The 21,797-nt window shown below is 40.7% G+C and overlaps 1 protein-coding gene across 2 annotated transcripts in view; it reads right to left on the bottom strand.

Moving 5' to 3' along the window:
- Positions 1 to 21,797, bottom strand: part of CCNY (cyclin Y) — a 226,184-nt gene that overhangs the window by 10,554 nt on the left and 193,833 nt on the right. For both annotated transcript variants that reach the window (XM_035029604.1, XM_035029603.1), the window contains exon 8: positions 4,444 to 4,610. In XM_035029604.1, the coding sequence (XP_034885495.1) occupies positions 4,444 to 4,610 (167 nt within the window). The remainder of the gene's footprint in view (positions 1 to 4,443; positions 4,611 to 21,797) is intronic.

Genomic DNA, 21,797 nt, shown 5'->3' with positions numbered 1-21,797 from the left:
GGGACTCGGAGAGATCTGTACACCCATGCTCCCAGCAGCACTATTCTCAGGAGCCAAGAGCAGATGCAGTGCAAGTGTCAGGTGTCTAGCAATGGATGAACAGATAAACAAAACAGAGTATGTCCATGGACTGCAATACTTTCGACCTTAAAAAGGAAGGAAATCCCACTATGTGCTGCTACACAGATGAACCCTGAGGACACTATGCTAAGTGAAATAAGCCAGTCACAAAAAGGGGAACACTGTGATTCTGCTTCTGAGAGGCATCCAGAGAAGTGAAATTCGGAGACAAAGCAGAATGATGGCTGCCAGGGGCGGTGCAGGGGGAGGTGGGGACGTATTATTTAATGGGCACACAGTTTCTGGTTGGTGATGGTTGCACAACAATGTGAAGGTACTTAATGCCACAGAACTGTACACTTAAAAATGGCGAAACTAGTCAATTTTATGCCAGGTATATTTTACCCCACTGAAAACCAAAACCAAAGACCGGGCACCCTACACCCACGGAGGGCCAGAGGTTTTTGCTGTCTCTATCTGCTCTGCAGCGCTAAAACCAGTCTCTCGGCTTCTCCGTATTTGAGATTCCTTTGTTTACATATGAGCACGACTCTTCTGAGGTTACTGCAAAACAAAAACAAGCCAACCCCACAGTATAACTTCTTTTAACAGCATTTTTGCCCGTCAAAGTTCATCCTTCCCTTTCCCATGCACGGCACCTGTCACTAGGTGCTCAAAGCCGACGTGATGTGTGAGAAAGAGACCTTACATACAGAATACATTCACCCCATCCCAACAGCTCAAAAGTCTCAACCCATTCCAGCATCAACTCCAAGTCCGAAAATCTCATCTAAATCAGGTATGGGTGAGACCAGAGGTCTGATTCATCCTGAGGCAAAATTCCCCTGCAGGTATGAACACGTGAAACTTGCTACTGTGGAAGTTACCTGCTTCCAAAGTACAAAGGTCACACGGGCATAGGCAGACATTCCCATTACAAAAGGGAGAAATCAAAAAGTAGAAAGGGGTCTTGGGCCTCAAGCAAGTCCGAAATCTAGCAGGGCAAATGCGTTCGATTTTAAGGCTTGAGAATAATCTGTGGCTGATGCTCTATCATCCAGCCCACTGAGGGGGGCGCCTTGCCTCTGGGCCCCCTTAGCCAAGGGCAGCAGCCCCACATCCTAGCCAAGGGGGAGGCAGCCTCAGCCGCCAAGACCCATACCTGCTATGCCCGTGGGGGCAAATGGGCAGCCCTGCCAACTCCCAAACTGCCTTCACGGCCATTTCCCCTTTTGAAGGATAACACGTCACAGCAGGACAGCTCTTCGGTAGAATCCCGAAGTCCCACAGCCTTCCTTCACTTTGTCCTGTCTTGTCCCCTTCAGTTTAAACTGGCAACACTTCCACTGGAACGACTGACTGGACCATCGAGCCACACTTGTAACCTCTTTGGCAAACACTGTCCAGCCACAACACCCTCATTGTTCTCTGCAGAGCATGCTTTCTCATTTCTTGCAATAGGCAGAGGTTGGAAAATTTGAGTTCTTCCAAATCGTCAACATCTGGTCCCTTCTTGCTTAACAGCTCCTTCTTCAATTTCTCTCTCCTCAGATTTTATTATAAGCAGCACGGAGAAACCAGGCACGGTTTCTAAACACTCTGCTCAGAAATCTCCTCAGCTAAATATTCCAGTTCATTCTTGAACTTTCTACCTTACACAAACACTAGAACACAATTTGGCCAAGTTCTTTGCCACTGTGTAACAAGTGTTGCCCTTGGTCCAGTGTCCAACAGCATGTTCCTCATTTCTGATACTGCACTCCAGAAGCACCTTTAACAGTCCTAATTCTAGCAACATTCAGTTTGTGGTACGACATGTCTATCTCTAAGATGAGAGAAGCTTCCTCTAAAGCTCTCTGCTTCCTGAGTCCTCATCAGAATCACTTTTCACAACCATGTTTCTACCAACTGTCCCTTCAAGGTAATCTAGGGTTTTTCTAACATGTGCCTCAAAACTCTTGTCGCTTCTACACACTACCCAGTTGCAATGCCACTTCCGCATCTTCAGGTAACTGTGAGAGCAGCACCCCACTGGCCAGGATCAACATCTATAGCGGTCTACCAGGGCTGCCACAATGCAATACCACAGACTGGGGCTTAAACAGCATTCATTTACTTTCTCACAATTCTGGAGGCTAGAAGTCCAAGATGGGGGTGCCAGCAGCGTTGGTTTCTTCGGAAGCCTCTCTCTTGGCCTGCAGATGGCCGCCTTCTCTCTGTGTCCTCGCATGGCTGTCCCTCTGCTGTGTTGTGTGACTCAGTCCTACTGGATTCGGGCCCACCCTCAGGACCTACTTTAAATTAATTACCTCTTTACGACCTTATCTCCAAATACAGAGACATTCTGAGGCACTGGGCCTTAGGCTCCAACACAGGAATTCTGAGAGAACACAATTCTGCCCCTAACACTGGGTCTCTGTTGTAGCGCTCAGCGGGGCACTGGGCTTCATGCTGGTTTATGTACTCCCTTACAATACACAAAAGCTTTCTCCAAGTACGCCTAAAAACACAAGAGCATTAGGGAACAGATTTCTAGATCTATAACTTTCATTTCTCACTGTTAAAACTGACTTGCCTGAGAACACATCAAGTATATAGGTTCTCCTTTCAGCCCCTCCCTTCCTACTCTTCTGCTCTGAGAGAGAGAGAGGCAGGCTGCTCACCCTCCCTTACTGGGGTTCACTGTCCCAAAGTGAAAAACTTGCATGGTGGGGCAAACATCTGATCACCAAGCATCTGCTCTTTTTATCTCCCTCTGAACTGCACTCCTCCCCTTTGAAGCCCTAGACCCCAATCCCATTCCTTAGTTCAGATGGCATATAAGCCTCACTTGCCTGAGGGCCTCTGAGTCTCATATTTTTATGGGGCTCCCATATGTACAAAATTAAATTTTCTCCTGTTGGTCTTATGTCAATTTAATTATTAGACCAAAGAACCTAAAAGGGGAACAAGGGAAAATTTTCGTCCCCTACATACACACATCAGCAACACAAACAAGAAAGGACAACCATGATGTCATTCCTACAGCACACAACTCAAGTGTCAAATGATATCAAGGAGTTGACAGAGTAACCTCCAATAAAGGAAACAAGTCAGCACCTCTTACCACCTTGCATCCTCCTCTGTGGTCCTAACGACAATTATTTTAGTAGTTGTTTTCACTTTGAAATATAATCAAGACTTTAATTTTTCTTACTATCAAAAACTTATTTACACTTGTCCTCCTTTTTATAATAAAGAATTACAGACCCAGGAAGGAGTTTTATAGGTCTACAGCAGAAATAGGCTCTGCAACAAAAAACCTAAGAAGACAAACAGGTGTGCTTCACAGGGTACCACAAAAATGGGGTGCCATCCAATCAGTGACCAGAGGCAAGGAGGGTCTTAGGCTGGTGAGGAACCCAGAACTAATGTGCCCACATGACACCCCCCAGCAGCAGCCTGCACAGGCACTGTGAAGACCCCACATCCCCAGGATGACTGGGTCTAGGAACATGGAGGTGGACTGAGACACAGCTGGGCACCTCCTCCAGCCTAAAGCTTCCTCAAGGAAGCCGAACAAACAATAATTGAAAAATTTTAGCAAGAATAGTGTCAGAAGTACCTAAAAACCATAAGGAACTGTAAATAGTTTATCCTGATCATTTTCCAAAATAGCTCCTTTTTCCTGTAAGAGGCTCTAAACCTGTTTCCTGTATTCCCAGACCCCAGAGATCGTAGACAACCGGCCTGCAGGTCTCCTGTTCACAATCCTCACCTAAATCTAAGGACTGAACCATCTGAGAAATCCCAAGACCGCCCTGAGAGCTATGGGGGTAGACGCCCCTCGCCCCCAAGCTCATGGCGCTTCCACTGAGCTGGGGCTCTGAGACCAGCTGGGGGAGAACACACAGCCCTAATGAGACACATGAGAGCACCCAAGGACAGAATGCTGATTTTAACCAACTGAACTTGCAAATTCTCCCTGAAACTAAACAGAAACATAGTATTTTAGCTCTTCTGCTTTCTTGAGGAGGCTCCTGCCCACAAAAGACTGGTGTGGGGCATTGTTATGAGTCTGCAGTGAGGTAAAGAGCCAGAACAAAAGCCATCACAGAGGTGACAGCATTATCTACACCTTTCTGATTAAGGTAAAGGAATGTTTTTACCCATAATATAGTTTCAGTAACTAGTTTCACAAAATCAAAAAGTGTAACCAGTACCTGTTCATGATCCTCAATGAAGAGTAGTACAGGTGTAATATTCCCCAGCCACGTCCTTCTTGTGCCCACTCACAAGAGACCTTTAGTCAAATTCATTCCTTCTTTACCATACAGACCATTCAGAGGGACGCGGTTCCTTTCCAAATGGTGCCCCACCCCCCACCCCAACACACACACTCACATGTCCTCCACCGTGATGTCTTTCAGGATCTGGCAGTAGTCCACATTCCACACAGCCTGGTCATCCCAAACCTTGGAGGCCAGCAGGATCGCCCCTAGAACAATCCGCTTCCAGTTGGCCGGACAGATGTCTATCTCTGCATATGTTAAAAGTCTTTCAAGGTATACCTGGGAAGACATGAAAATGCCAGAGCTAAAAGACTTGAGTTGTTTTGTCCTACATGCTAGCATACATAAACTCTAAAACTGTTTTGACTCCATTTCACCAGCCTTTAAACAGGGATTTATGCTCTGATCATACCTATTTTTAAAAAGTCAAAGGGCTCAGCTAGTCTGATGGGAAATGGACACCCTCCATAACTGAAGAGTGTGGATGTAGCTGGATCATAAAAGACTCTGAGGCAGGAACAAATTCCAGGTAGCACAGGTTAATTTCTCACTCTAACAACTACGATATCAATACGGATTCAACATACAACGGTACAAATTTCAACAAATGGTGTCAAAGGAACAAACCTTTTCTATCTCGTAAAGTTTTTATTTTGAGGCAATTATAAATTTACATGCTGCATCAATAAACCTATTTTTTTATTATCGTGGTAAAATATATATAACATTTACCATTTAACCATTTTTAAGTGCACAGTGCCGTAGCAGTAAGTACATTCACACTGTTGTAAAATCACCACCCATCTCTGTCCCCAGAGCTTTCTCATCATCCTGAACTAAACTCTGTTCCTACTAACCAACTCCCTGTTCCCCTTCCCCCCAGCCTTTGGCAACAACCATTCTACTTTGTCTCCATGAGTTTGACTACTCTAGGAATCATTCAATGTTTGTCATTTTTGTTCTGGCTTTTTTCTCTTAGCATGTCCTCAAGGTTCATCCAAGTATGTAGCATATGTTAAAATTTCTTCCCTTTTTAAGGCTGAATAATAATCCACTGCATACCACATTGTGTTTACCCATTTTTCCATCGATGGACATTTGAGTTGTTTCCTCCTTTTGGTTATTGTGAATAATGTTGCTGCTGTGAACACTGGTGTACAAATACCTGTTTGAGTCTCCACTTTTGATTCTTTTGGGTATGGACCCAGAAGGAGAACTGCTGGATGATATGATAACTCTATATTTAATTTTTTAAGGAACCACCATATGATTTTTCCACAGTACCTAGGCCACTTAATATTCCCACCAGCAATGCACAGGGGTTTCAATTTTTTCATATCCTCGCCAACACCAGCTATTTTGTTTTCTGTCTTTTTTTTTTTTTTTAAATAATAGTCATCCTAATGAGTGTGAAGTAGGTATCTCACTGTGGTTTTGATTTGATTTTTAAATGAAATAATTTTAGCTGAAGTTGGAAAATGAAACCAAGTAACATAAGATTTATAAATTGCCATAATGTAGCTTGAAGACAGATATCAGAAATACCCACAAAGTGCTTTGCTTACTTTGGGTCACAAGGTAAGAATTCCTTTTAAAGTTTTCCTTCTGATTGAGGAGGGCACATTCTGCATGGAGCACTGGGTGTTATGCACAAACAATGAATCATGGAACACTTCATCTAAAATTAATGATGTAATGTATGGGGATTAACATAAGAATAAAAAAAAAAGTTTTCCTTCTGTTTATCAGCATGTTTTATACTTCTCTGAACCATGGAATTATTGTTTCTATAGTTTATCAAACACATTTACAAAGTGGAATTACTGTATCAGAAAGAAACAAACGAAACGAATCATATATAAACTTTTAAGAACCTGCTTCCTAAAACAGATGAAATCTATATAGTGTTAAATTTTTCATAGTTTGTAATGCCCATAAAGTCTTAAATATCATGTAATTTTTAAAAAGGCATATGGTGGTGGGGGCAGGGGTGTGTCTGGTTGGCTCAGTCTGCTGAGTGTCCGATTCTTGGTTTCAGTTCATGTTGTGATCTTGAGGCCGTGGGATCGAGCCCCACGTCAGGGTCCATGCTCAGCATGGAGTCTGCTTGTCCCTCTCCCTCCCCGTCCTCCCCTCTCCTCTCTTGCACTTGCTCATTCACTCGCTGTCTCTCTTTCTAAAATTTAAAAAAAAAAAAAATCTTAAAAAGGCATGTGTGGGAAAAAATGTTAACACAAATACACAAATAAAGATAATTATCAGTTAAATATCAATACTCATAAACGAGATGGGAAAGTCCACACCTGTTACATCATTAGGGCTCTGGGGAGGAGACTGCACTTTGGGAAATTCTTGAGAAACAGGGCAACTAACTGGTTGATTGGGAGAAGTTTGTTAAATGACACGAATCCGTCAACAGAAGCACAGGATAATGCCAGATGCAGACTAAGAATTACATAACACAGAGCCCACAAGATGAGAACAGATACGCGAGAGACGGTGTGAAGCGCTCAAACTTAAGCCATGGGTCCCTGTGTAACAGAGCAGTAACTATGTGCCAAGCACGGTGCCCATCGCTGGAGACACAGGACAGCAGCACCGACGGCTCTGGCCACACCGTGGAAAATGGGCTGGAAAGGAGCACAGCTGATGGGCAGAGGAGACGATGCAGCAGATGGGATAAGCAAGATCAGGGTTTGAACTGGGGACATGACAGGAGAGACTGACAGTCCTATCAGACCGACCTAGAGTCCAGGGACCCCAACAACCAAGAAGGTGGGCTGCTGCAGGAGACCCCGAGGCTTCCAGCTCATACAGCTGGATAGGCGACACCTGAGACAGGGAGCCCTGCTGGGGGAAAGACAGCTACAGGTGGATGCTGTATGTCTGAGACATCCCAGAAGACGCCACCCATGTAGGCGGTACACACACCCTTGTGAAGCTCGAAGAAAAGAGCCCTCAGATAGAAATCTGAGTGTCTGCGGCACATCCCAGGTCTTGGGATGACAGCTTAGGGAGAGAGAAAAGGAGGGGCCGGAGCCTTAAGAGCCCCTCCTGTTTTAACATCTGGAGAGAGGGTAAAGGGGCAGCAAAGGAGAGGGAGGAATAATATCTGGTGTGTTCTGCTCTTAAGATATGTAATACTCGGGGCGCCTGGGTGGCTCAGTCGGTTAAGCGTCTGCCTTCGGCTCAGGTCATGATCCCAGAGTCCTGGGATCGAGCCCCGCATCGGGCTCCCTGCTCGGCAGGAAGCCTGCTTCTCCCTTACCCTCTGCCTGCCACTCTCTCTCTGTCAGATAAAGAAATTTAAAAAAAATCTTAAAAAAAAAAAAAAAAAAATGTGTAATACTCTGGAGAAGAAGCTCCAAGGCAAATGGAGGTGTTTTTAAGTACCTGAATTAGGCTTACAATATTATACAGGGCATATAAGAAGGAAATTGAAGTGGTCTCTTTCACAGCAAAAAATAAAATTAAAGATGTAAAAACACTTCAGGCAGTGACTGTGTGGGTGGAGAGGGGCAAGGAGGCCAGGGGGGTGAGGTACTTAGGAGGGAGAGTAGGAAGAGAGAAGGAAAGGGGGAGAGAGCCTTATCAGTCTCTCCACCTAGTAAACCCTAAGCTCCCTGAGGACAGGGGCCACGTCTCATTCCCACTTGTGTGCCCAGCATCTAGCACAATGCTAGCAGAGGGTGTGACCTCAGGCTGCTTCATTCACGGACACACCATCCACGTAGGAGCCCTGGCTCTGGAATACAGCAACGGGAGGGTACATCTTCGTGTAAGAAATTTAGGTAAGAACATGGCCACAAAGAATGGCATCCAGGAAAGGGAACTGCATTGACAAAGGCAGAGTGGATTTAAAGGCGAAACGGAGCCCATGGTTTGTGGGCCAGGTACAGTGGTGGACGAGGAAGTTCAGAGGACAGAGTCACTCTGCTGTGCCAAGCGCAGACAGTCAAAAAGACCTTCCAATAAGCCCCAGGAAGTCACAGGCGTGGCATTCTCACTGCTTTATCACTGCTTTACGGCACCGTTGCGGGAGTTTCCAAACCTCTCTCAGTGAGCAGTAACATAACAGCATTTGGTTGTGACACCTACTGGCGAGAAAAAGTAGGTCACGGACTAGAGCTCCATGATCTTTTCAATGGCATTTATTATATTAAATGAGCAAAAAGAGTGAGCTAATGTTTTAGATCATGACTTCCATTTGTGTGAAAACTGTCATTCTTCAGGTAAAAATCCAGGCCAGGTCAAGCGGAATTTCAGCCAGAGTCTGTCCTGGGGACCCCAGACAGCATCTTTGACAAAGGCTGACAACTAACTCTTCTCATTCTCCATCAAGAAGGGCTACACTTGTGGTGAGCACCACATAAAGTATGAACTTGTCAAATCACTATGCTGGACACATGAAACAAATGTAACACTGTGTGTCAGCTACACTCAAAAAAATTAAAACAGTAAAAAAGAATCACAAAATATATAATAAAACTGAACTAAGGGCAGAAAACGAAGACTGGACCTAACTAAGTCTCCAGATTTTTAAAGCACGAGACAAAGAAGGTTGTGAAACAATGTTCACCCCTTACACAGACAAGGTATGCAAATCTCTCCAAGCTCCCCACTGAAATAGACTCTCACTGGCTCAGTGCAAATGGGTGGCTACTCAATTTACTTCTTACTTACTTTATACCATAGTTGGTAGACTTATTAATAAGCATGTTAATGTTATTTACAATAATATTTAATACTAAAAAAAAGAACCCAAAAGTATCATTCCATGTCTGATATTCCACTAAGGCTAACTAAAGGAATTAGGTATTACAATACACCCTTACCAAGGGAAGGCAGCTGTTATGCTGGGGGAGGAGGCATTCATAATAACCTCCACTTAATAGCATGTAATTTAGCAGAACTTGTCAGTAAGGCCATATTCAAGGGTCAGCTGCAATTTCTTTAGTAAACTCCCAGTTGGATATTTTAATTCTCTGCCAAGTAAAATAATAATTGATTTTTCCTAAACAATATTCCTAGACCATTCATTGCTAATAGGACAAGCTTGCTCAATTAAATTTTCAGATTTAAATTCATGAGAAGGACTATCCTAAGGAGTCTCTAGAAAATACAGGTTAGTGAGCAATTACAGAGTTACAAAGAGCATTCAACTGACTGCATATAACAAAACTGTTCAAAGGCATGGGGGAGGAATAAAATGCAAACTCATGGAATCAAGGATATATACCAAAATCTTGATGATACTAAAATTATTCCAAACCGATTTGAGAGAGCTTATCTAGCACTACCAGGGAAAACGGTGGTGTAGGAGGACCCGAAGCTCACCTGTCCCATGGATATAACTAGGTAACACCTACATCAGTGTAAATAACCCAGAAAACCACCTGAAGACTGGCAGAACAAACTCTCCACAGCTAAATGTAGAGAAGAGGACACAATGAAGAGGGTAGCAGAGATGTGGCTGGGAGCCAAATGGACTCATAGTGACTGTCCCCAGGAGGGAGGGACATGCGGGCATGGAGAGGGGAGAGAAACAGACCCTCACACCAGGGCGCCTGCAGGGGAAACCTTCACGGGGAAGACAAATCCTGGCAACACTGGGCTTTGGAAACCAAATTTTGCAAGTTCTTACAACTTGTGGGGCTTAACTAGCACTTTAAAAATCAGTGGTCTCAGCTCTGGGAGAGCATGCAGGGTGAAAGGAAACTGAGTCCCTGCCCTTGAACAGACAATACAATAAACAGCCCCGCAGAAATACAGCTTAGAAACAGCAGTTTGAAAAATGCATGAGGTATAAGGGAGGAAGATTTGCTTACTAACTGCAAGCATGTCTGGAGGGGCAGAAACCCCTGGGAGACTTCTCCAGGAACAAAGGAGCTGGCAGGGGCCGTTTCCCTCCCCTGCCCCTTAGCCTAAACACAAGGACACGTGCTGGAACCAGCACAGTGCAAACATTCTCCACCTAACTTGCTTAACAGCATGCCCCACAACCCCACATTCTCCTGTGCACATGCCCCCTCCAGCCAGGCCTCTGCTCTAGGTGCCCTCCCACAGGAAGCCCAAGCAAACCTTGCTAACACTGTGTGCCCTGGACCCAGGTACTTCTGCAGATCTGAAGTCTGGATCTGCAGGCCTCAGTCCCCAAGGCTAAGGTCCCCTACCTTAGACCAGCACAAACCTTGCTAACACTGCCCACCTGCACCCACGTTCTCCTATGGTCCTGTTTCCTCCAGTATTTTTGGTCAGAGCCCATCCAGTGTGGTGCTACAAGCCCTGGCAGTCCCAACAGGGGCTAGCACAGTCCCAGAGTGACCCCCACCCCAGGGACAGGGACGATAACCTCACACACCAGTCCAACGGTGGCCCCAGCGGTGGACTAAGGGCAGACATCTGGTAGGACTGCAGCACCTCGCTCAGCCCCCACCCCCACAACCAACACTTCTCAGGGGACAAAACAGGGAAAGCATCTGCCACTGGGTGCTACTCCAGCTCTGGCAAATGCCCGGTCTCACTCAACTCAGGCCCAAGGCAGTCCCAGACTGGCCTACACAGGGACCAGACCTTCCCGAAACAGGCAAAGTGAGCCACTGCAGGCGACTGGACTAGAAGCAAAAGGGGCTCAGCCGCAACGGCAGGGCACACACAACACACCCAGGAGACCCCCCTGAAGCACCAGATTCTGGTGAACAGGGGTCACTGCACTGCAGGGCACTACAGGACCTCTTCTTCACTAGGCCACGGCTTTCAACAGCAGGAGACGTAGGTGACTTTCCAAAAACAGAGAAACAGAGAGACAAAATGAAGAGATGGAGGAATATGCCCCAAATGAAAGAACAGGAAAAAAATCACAACAAGAGACCTAAATAAAACAGAGATAATATGCATAATAGAGAATTCAAAGTAATGGTCATAAAGATACTCACTGGACTTGAGAAAAGGGTACAGGACTTCAGTGAGACCCTCAACAAAGAGATAGAAAACATAAAAAAGAACCAATCAGAGATGAAAACCTCAGTATCTGAAATTAAAAATACACTAGATAAACAGTAGACTAGAGGAAGCAGAACTGATCAGCATCTGGAGGACAGAGTAATGGAAAGTAATGGAGCTGAATAGGAGAGAAAAAAATAATAACTAATGAAAATATATATGGGGAATTCAGGGACAACATCAAGCATAATGACATTCACATTATAGAGATCCCACAAGGAGATGAGTGAGGGAAAAGAAGGCAGAAGATTTATTTGAAGCTGAAAACTTCCTGAATCTGGGGAAGGAAACAGAAATCCAGATCCAGGAGACACAGACAGCCCCCAGCAAAATCAACCCAAAGAGATCCACATCAAGACACCCAGTAATTAAAATGGCAGAAAGTGGTGATAAAGAGAGAATGTGAAAAGCAGCAAGAGAAAAGAAGACAGCTGCATACAAGGGAAACCCTGTAATCTAGTTATCAGTGGATTTTTCAGCAGAAACTTTGCAGGCCAGAAGACGGTAACATGATATACTCAAAGAGCTGAAAGGAAACAACCTGCAGCCAAGAATACTCTATCCAGCAAGACTATCATTCAGAACAGAAGGAGAGATAAAGGTGATTAACATAATAACATAATAAAATTTAAAAAAAATTTTTAAAAAGGAGCAATAGAGAGTTTCCTAGACAGGGGCACCTGGGTGGTTCAGTGGTTAGGCGTCTGCCTTTCTTCGGCTCAGGTCATGATCCCAGGGTCCTGGGATCGAGCCCCACATTGGGCTCCCTGCTCAGTGGGAAGCCTGCTTCTCCCTCTCCCACTCCCCCTGCTTGTGTTCCCTCTCTCGCTGTGTCTCTCTCTGTCAAATAAATAAATAAAATCTTAAAAAAAAAAAAAGTTTCCTAGACAGACAAAAGTTAAAGGAATTCATGACCACTAAATAGCCCTACAAGAAATGTTCAAGGGGATTCACTGAGTGGAAAAGAAAGACCATAAGCAAAAGTACAAAAAGTAGGAAGCACAAAAAGCAGTAAAATTAAGTATATCTATAAAAATCAGTCAAGGGATTCACAGAATAAAAGGAAGTAAAGTATGACACCATATACCTAAAACGTAACAGGGAGAGGAGTGAAGAATGGGTTCATGTTGGGGTTATGTAGGGCATGAAACCTTCCATTGCCCCCAGCAGGCTCTGTGTTACATTTTAGCAAGCTAGATATTATGGATGATTTCATGCTCTAACATTAACCCCAACAATCATGTCGGGGTCACCACTTGCCAGGAATGGCCAGCAATCCCTGTACCAATGGATGAAAGATTACTCCAAACCTTGCTGTGAAAGAGAGGAGAAAGCAAGGGGGTCAACGCTCAGAGACAAAGATCCTTTGCCATTCTTTGCTCTGGCTTTTATTGGTCCTTCAGGATAATCACAAATCCTTATCACTGTTTCTCAAGCACGTGATGTGTGACAAGGGGTCTTACTGAAACTAGGAGGATCTGTTTGCGGGGAAAGATACGATATGCTTATCTGCGTGTTCTACGAGTTCAGCTAAACATAGCCTAAAGGGACGATAAATACATCTCTTAGATCACAGGGCGGCTGTTTGGGCTAAGAAAGCTTCGGGAAGGCAACTCCCTGCGGCATTCCTACAGCAGAGTGGTCATGCATGCCTCGGCATTCCAAAGGCCTATGCCCTTCTCTGAAACTTTCCATTGCCCCCAGCGGCTTCCGTGTTATATTTTAGCAAGCCAGGTATTATGGATGACTTCATGCTCTACATTAACCCCAACAGGTTCAAGCTTAAGTGATGATCAATTTCATACAGACTGCTATATGCAGAAGATGTTATATACAAATCTAATGGTAACCACAAATCAAAAACCAGTAACAGACATGTAAAAAAATAAAAAGAAAGGAATCCAAGGATATCACTAAAGAAAGCCACAAAAAGTGAGCAAAGAGAGCAAGAGAAGGAACAGGGAAGAACTACAAAAACAGCCATAAAACAAGTAAGAAAATGGCAATAAGTACCTAACTATCAGTAATTACTTTGAATGTAAATGACCTAAACACTCCAATCAAAAGATACAGGGTGATAGAATGGATAAAAAAAGTAAGACCCATACATGCTGCCTATAAGAAACTCATCTCAGACCTAAAGACATACGAAAATTCAACGTAAAGGGATGGAAAAGTATTTATCATGCAAATGGAAGTGAAAAGAAAGCTGGGGTAGCAGTACTCACATAGGACAAAATGGACTTTAAAACAAAGACTGTAACAACAGACAAGAAGGACACTATATAATTATAAAGGGAAAAGTCCAACAAGAAAATATTAACAATTGTAAGTATTTATGCACCTTACACGGGAGCACCCAAATACATAAAGCAATTAATAACAAACATAAAGGAAGTAATTAATAGTAATACAATAATAGTAGGGGACTTTAATACCCCATTCACAGCAATTGGTAAATCATCCAACAAAAAATCAATAAGGAAATAGTGGCTTTGAATGACATGCTGGACGAGATGGATCTAACAGTTCATATTTAAGAACATTCCACCCTAAAACAGCAGAATACACATTCTTTATAAGTGCACATGAAATATTCGCCTGAATAAGTCATACATTAGGCCACAAAACAAGTCTCAACAAATTCAAAAAGAAGTCATACATGCATCTTTTCTTAGCACATGCTATGAAACTAGAAATCAACAATAAGAAAAAAATCTAGAAACAACACAAATACATGGATGTTAAATAACATTCTACTAAACAATGAATGGGTCAACCAAGAAATCAAAAAGGAAATAAAAAAATAATGAAGACAAATGAATTTGAAAACACAATGGTCCAAAATATTTAGGATGCAGCAAAAGAGGAAAGAGGGAAGCTTATAGCAATACTGGCCTACCTCAAGAAGCAAGAAAACTCTCAAATAAACAACCTAACCTTACACCCGAAGGAGCTAGAAAAACAAGCCCAAACAAATCCCCCCCCCAAAATATAAAGAACCAAATAATAAAGATTAGAGCAGAAATAAACAAAACAGATACTAAAAAACAATAGAACAGATAAATGAACTCAGAAGCTGGTTCTTTGAAAAGATCAACAAAATTGAAATACCTTTAGCCAGCCTCACAAAAAAAAGAAAAAAGGGAGAGACAGAGAGAGAGGACTCAAACAAATTCAGAAATGAAAGAAGAGAAACAATAACCAACACCACAAAAAATAAAGGATTATAAAAGAGTATTATGAAATATTATAAGCAAACAAACTGGACAATGTAGAAGAAATGGATAAATTCCTAGAAACTTATAACCTCCCAAAATTGAATCAGGAGTAGAAAATTTGAACAGACTAATTACCAGCAATGAAATTGAATCAGTAATCAAAAAACCCAAGAAACAAAAGTCCAGGACCAGATGGCTTCACAGGTAAATTCTTTTTCTCAAACTATTCCAAAAAAAAAGAGAAGAAGAAGGAAAGATTCTGAGGCCAACATTACCCTGATACCAAAACCAGACGAAGACAACACAAAAAAGGAGAACTACAAGCCAATATCTCTGATGAACATAGAGAAATACAGAATCCTCAACAAAATATTAGCAAACTAAATCCAATGATACAGTAAAAAAATCATTTACCACGATCAAGTGCAATTTGGGATGCAAGGGTAGTTCAATATTTGCAAATCAATCAATGCGATACATCACATCAATAAAAGAAAGAATAAAAATCATATGATCATTTCAATAGACACAGAGAAGGCATTTGACAAAGTACAACAACCATTCATGATAAAAATCCTCAACCAAGTAGGTTGGTTTTTTTTTTTAAAGATTTTATTTATTCGACAGAGAGAGAGAGTGCACACAAGTGCACAAGCAGGGGGAGCGGGAAAGGGAGAAGCAGGCTCCCCACTGAGCAGGGATCCCAATGCAGGGCTTGATCCCAGGACCCTGGGATCATGACCTGAGCTGAAGGCAGACGCTTAACCGACTGTGCCACCCAGGCGCCCCAACAAAGTAGGTTTAGAAGAAACACACCTCAACACAATAAAGCCTTTATATGAAAAACCCACAACTAATATCATCCTCAGCTTTTCCCCTAAGGTCAGGAATAAGACAAGGATGTACATTCTCACTTTTATTCTACATAGTACTGGAAGTCTTAGACACAGCAGTAAGACAACAAAAAGAAATAAAAGGCATTCAAATCAGTAAGGAATAAGTAAAACTTTCACTATTTGCAGATGACATGACATGATACAATATACAGAAAACCTGAAAGACTCCACCAAAAAACTGCTAGAATTGATATATTCAAATTCAGTAAAGTCACAGGGTACAAAAATCAATGTACAGAAATCTTGCATTTCTATACACCAATTAGGAAGCAGCAGAAAGCAAACAACCCCATTTACAAGTGTACCAAACATAATAAGATACATAGGAATAAATCTACCCAAAAAGGTGAAAGACCTGTACTCCGAAAACTATAAAACATTGATAAAAGAAATTGAAAATGACACCAAGAAATGGAAACACATTTCATGCTCATGGGTTGGAAGAACAAATATTGTTAAAATGCCTATACTACCCAAAGTAATTTACACATTTAATGCAATCCCTATCAAAATACTAATAGCATTTTTCACACAACTAGAACAAATAATCTTAAAATTTGTATGGAACCACAAAAGAAAAATAGCCAAAGTAATCTTGAAACAGAAAAGCAAAGCTGGAAGCATCCCAATTCCAGACTTCAAGCTGTATTACAAAGCTGTAGGAATCAAAACAGTATGGTACTGGCAAGAAATAGACACATAGATCAACAGAACAAAACAGAAAACCCAGAATAAACCCACAATTATATGATAAATTAATCTTCAACAAAGCAGGAAAGAATATCCAATGGAAAAAAGTCTCTTCAACAAATGGTGCTGGGAAAACTGGACAGCCAGATGCAAAAGAACGAAACGGACCACTTTCTTATACCATACACAAAAATAAATTCAAAATGGACTAAATACCAAAATGTGAGACATGGAACCATAAAAACCATGCAAGACAACACAGACAGTATCTTCTTTGATGTCAAGCATAGCAAGTTTTTGTTTTAGATGTGCCTCCTGAGGCAAGGAAAACAAAAGCAAAAATAAACTCTTGGGACTACGTCAAAATAAAAAGCTTCTGCACGCAAGAGAAACAATCAATGAAACTAAAAGGCAACCTACACAATGGGAGAAAATATTTGCAAATGGCATATCCAATAAAGGGTTAGTATCCAAAATATATAAAGAACTTAAAAAACTCAATACCCAAAAAACAAATATTCCAATTAAAAAATGGGCAGAAGACATGAACAGACATTTCCCCAAAGTAGACATAGAGATGGCCAACAGACACATGAAAAGATGCTCATCATCACCTACCATTAGGGAAATGCAAATCAAAACCACAATGAGGCACCACCTTAAACTTGTAAGAATGGCTAAAATCAACAATACAAGACACAACAGGTGTTGGCGAGGATGTGAAGAAAAAGAACACTCGTGCACTGTTGGTGGGAATGCAAACTGGTACAGCTAATGTGGAAAACAGTATGGAGGATCCTCAAAAAGTTAAAAATTGAAATACTCTATATGATCCTGCAATCACACTACTGGGTAGTTAGCCAAAGAACACGAAAATACTAATTCAAAGGGATACATGCACCACAATGTTTACTGTAGCATTATTTATAATAACCAAATCATGGAAGCAGCCTAAGTGTCCATTGATTGATGAATGAATAAAGAAGATGTGGTATACATAATACACAAACACACACACATACAATGGAGTATTATTCAGCTATAAAAAAAGAATGAAATCTTGCCATTTGTAACAACATGGATGGAGCTTGAGAGTATAATGCTAAGCAAAATAAGTCAGAGAAAGACAAATACCATATGATTTCACTCCTATGTGCAATTTAAGAAACAAAACAAACGAGCAAAGGGAAAAAAGAAAAACAGAGAGAGACAAACCAAGAAACAAACTCTTAATTATAGAGAACAAACTGATGGTTACCAAAGGGGAGGGTGGCAGGGGGATGAGTTAAATAGGTGATAGGGATTAAGGTGTGCACTTGTGATAAGCACAGGCCTGATGTATGGAATTGCTGAATCACTATACTGTATACCTGAAACTAATATAACACTGTAAATTAACTAATTGGAATTAAAATAAAAACTTAAAAAAACAAAAAAAATGAGGAAAGTCTGAGAAACAATTACAGACAAGAAGAGGCTAAGGAGATATGACAACTAAATGTAATGTGGTATCCTGGATGGGATCCTGGGAAAGAGAAGGGACAATGGGTAAAAACTAAGGAATCTGAATAAAGCATGAACTTTAGTTAATAATATCTCAGTATCGGTTCTTTAATTGTAACAAATATACAAATATAAGAGGCCAATAATAACATTATAGATGTTATATAATATTATAGATGTTAGTAATAAACTGGGTGTGAGGTATATGGGAACTCTGTACTACCTTCACAATTTTCCTATACATCTAAAATTAAAAGCTTACTCAAGAAAATATCTATAAAAATGAAAACACAACTTAGCAAAATTTATGCAACATAGCTAAAGCTTAGAGGGAAATTTATTAAATTCCTATATTAAAAAAGGATAATCTCAAATCAATAACCTAACCTTCCACCTTAAGCTATAATTTCTTTAGTTAACTCCCACTTGGGTATTTTAATTCTCTACCAAGTAAAACAATATACAATTGATTTTCCTAAACGATATCTCTAAGTAACCAGAAGAAAAAGAAGAGCAAACTAAACCTAAAAAAAGCAGGAGGAAGGAATTAATAAAGATTAGAGTGGAAACAAATGAAACAGAGAACAGAAAAACAGAAAGTCAATAAACTGAATGTTGGTTCTTTAGAAAGATCACTAAAATTGATAAACCTTTAGCCAGACCAACCAAGAAAAAAAGAAAGAAGACTAAAATCAGTAAAAGCAGGAGGAGTAGGGAGACATTACAATAGACTTAACAGAAATTAAAAAAAAAAAAATTGTAAGGGAATACTATAAACAACTATTATCCAACAAATTGGATAACTTAGATGAAATGGACAAATTACTGGGCGCCTGGGTGGCTCAGTTGGTTAAGCGACTGCCTTCGGCTCAGGTCATGATCCTGGAGTCCCGGGATCGAGTCCCGCATCGGGCTCCCTGCTCAGCAGGGAGTCTGCTTCTCCCTCAGACCCTCACCCCTCTCATTCTCTCTCTCTGTCATTCTCTCTCTCTCAAAAATAAATAAAATTAAAAAAAAAAATAAATGGACAAATTACTAAATGACACAAACCAACTGAAGAAGAAATAGATAACTGGAATAGACCTATAGTAAGGAAAGAGATAGAATTTATAATATAAAAACTTCCAACAAGGAAAAATCCTGACCAAGATGGCTTCAGTGGTGAATTCTACCAAACATTTAAATAAGAATGAACACCAATCCTCAAACTCTTCAGAAAAACAGAAGGGGAAGGAATGCTTCCTAAGTCATAAGGTCAGCATTATGCTGATTCCAAAACCAAAAAGATCACAAGAAAATCAAAGAACAATAGCCCCTACAAATATAGATGCAACAATTCTCAACGAAATACTAGCAAACCAAATCCAGCAACATATAAAAATAATTATATATCACAACCATGTGGTATAACTTATCCCAGGAATGCAAGGTTGATTTTAACATACCCATAAAGTAAAGGAAAAACCACATGATCAATCTCAATACGTGTAGGAAAAGCATTTGACAGAATCCAATACTCTTTAAAAAAAAAAAACTCCACAAATTAGGAATAGAAGGGAACTTCCTCAATTTGACAGAGGCATCTATGAAAAACCCACAGCTAACACATCTAAGAGAAAAAGACCGAAAGCTTTCCCTATAAGATCATGAACAAAACAAGGATGTGCACTCTCACCACTTCTATTCAACACTGTGCTAGAGGTCTAGCTAAGACAAATATGCCAGCAAAACAAATAAAAAGCATCCAGCTTAGAAAGGGAGAAGTAAAACTATGTCTACTTGCAGATGACATGATCTTGCATATATAAAATTCTAAGGAATCTAGTAAAATACTATTAGAACTAAAATGAGTTCAGCAATGTGGAAGGATACAAGATAATCTACAAAAATAAATTATATTCCTATACACCAGCAATAAACAATCTCAAAATGAAAATTAAGAAAACAACTCCACTTACTGTTGAATGAAACAGAATACCTAGGAATAAATTTAACAAAGTAAGTGCAAGACCTGTGCACTGAAAACTATAAAACTGCTGAAAGAAAAAGAAGAAAATCTAAAAGGAAAGACATCCCACGTTCCCGGACTAGAAGACTTACTAGTGTTAAGACTAAAATAGTCCCCAAATTGATCTACATATTTGATGCAGTTCCTGTCAAAATCCTAGCTGGTTTTGTTTCTGTTTGTTTTGCAGAAACTAGCAAGCTAATTTTAAAATTGAAAATGTAAGGGTCACAGAATAGCTAAAAAAAATCTTGAAGAATAACATAGGTTGGAAGAGTCAGAGTCATACTTTTTTTTTTAAGAGAGAGTGCAAGAGTGGGGGGAGGGGCAGAGGGAGAGAGAGAATCTTAAGCAGGCTCCATGCCCAGCGCAGAGCCCAACCTCAAGACCTGAGCCAAAATCAAGAGTCGGAAGCTTAACCGACTGAGCCACCCAGGTGTCCCAAGAGTTATACTTTCTAACTTCGGCTACAAAGCTATGGTAGTCAAGACAGTGTGGTTGTGGACATAAGGAAATACAAACAGATCAATGGAATAAAACTGAAAGTCCAGAAATAAACCTGTCCATTTATGGTCAATTAATTTTTGACAAGAGTTATGAATTCAATGAAAAAAGGACAGTCTCTTCAACAAATGGCACTGCAACAACTGGATATTCACGTGCAAAAGAATAAATCTGGACCCCTACCTCACAAAAATGAGTTCCAAATGGATCATATACCTAAATGTAAGACCGAAAATTACGTAACTCCTAAAAGAAAACATAGGGAGTAAATCAACATCACCTTGAGTTATTCAATGGTTTCTTAGATACAACACCAAAAGCACAAGAAACAAAAGAAAAAATATATATAGATTGGGCTTTATGAAAATGAAAACCAATATTGTAAATGATACTATTAAGAAAGTAAAATGACAACACAGAGAATAGGAGAAAATACTTGTGAATCATTACCTGACAAGGGACTTTTAAGCCAGAACATATAAAGAACTCTTATAATTCAATAATAAAAAGACAACCCAATTTAAAAATGGGCAAAGAATTTGAATAGGCCCATTTCCCCAAAGAAGATATACAAATGACCAATAAACACATGAAAAGATGTTCAACATTATTAATCATTAGGGAAATGCAAATCAAAACTACAATGAGATATAACCCTTCTAAAAGTGGCTAAAATCAAAAAAGACAACAAGTGTTGGCAAGGAACATTACATGTGAAAAAACTGGAACCCTCCTATTAGGGAACTGCCAATGGGAATGTAAAATGGTGCAACCATACTGGAAAACAGACTATTCCTCAAAAAATTAAAGAGTTACCATATGACCCAGCAATTCCATTCTTAGGTATATAGCAAGAGAAATGAAATGAAAATATATGTCTAACTCAAAAACAGGTATACAAATGTTCACAGCAGCATTATTCATAATAACTAAAAAAAAGAAACTCACCTGTCCATCAACTGATGAATGAATAAACAAAATGGAACATTATTTGGCAATAAAAAAGAATGAAACACTCTACATGTTACAAAATGGATGCTGTTTGAAAACATTACAGTAAATGAAAAGCCAGTCACAAAAGACCACATAGTATATGAATCTGTTCTACGAAATGTCTAGAATAGGCAAATCCCTTGAGAAAGAAAATAGATTAGTGGGTTTATTTGGGCCTAGGGTGGGGACTGGGGATGGAGAGTGGCTGATAAAGGGTAAAGGGTTTCTTTATGGGATGATGAAAATATTCTGAAATTAGGTTGTGGTGATGGTCGTACAAGATACAAAAAATCACTAAAGTGCTCACTTTAAATAAGGGGATTTTATGCTAAGTTGAACTATATATCTCAATAAAGCTACAAAAAATAAGGAATTAATAAAAAGGTAATACATCTTCTGTCTGGTTAGTTCCATTAGTTGCCACCCCCATTTCTTCTCAACTCCCCCTTTCTTTATGCCTGACTGCTCTCTATCAGCTACTAACTTCCTTTCTCCCTCCCATCACCATCAGATAGAACCAACCTTCTGGGCGACACTCAGTCAGGGGCTCAGCTGAGCAATGTCCCCAAGCTAATGACTTCGCCACCCTCCCTTCAGTAAAGCTTACCTTAATACCTTAAATAGAATAGCAGAATAGGAGTTTAAAGTTTTA

The sequence above is a fragment of the Mirounga leonina genome, unplaced genomic scaffold, assembly GCF_011800145.1.
Source record: "Mirounga leonina isolate KUSES-001 unplaced genomic scaffold, KU_Mleo_1.0 Mir_260, whole genome shotgun sequence".
Taxonomy (NCBI): Eukaryota; Metazoa; Chordata; class Mammalia; order Carnivora; family Phocidae; genus Mirounga; species Mirounga leonina.
Note: the sequence above shows the minus strand (reverse complement) of the source record. Positions and strands in the feature narration are given on the sequence as shown.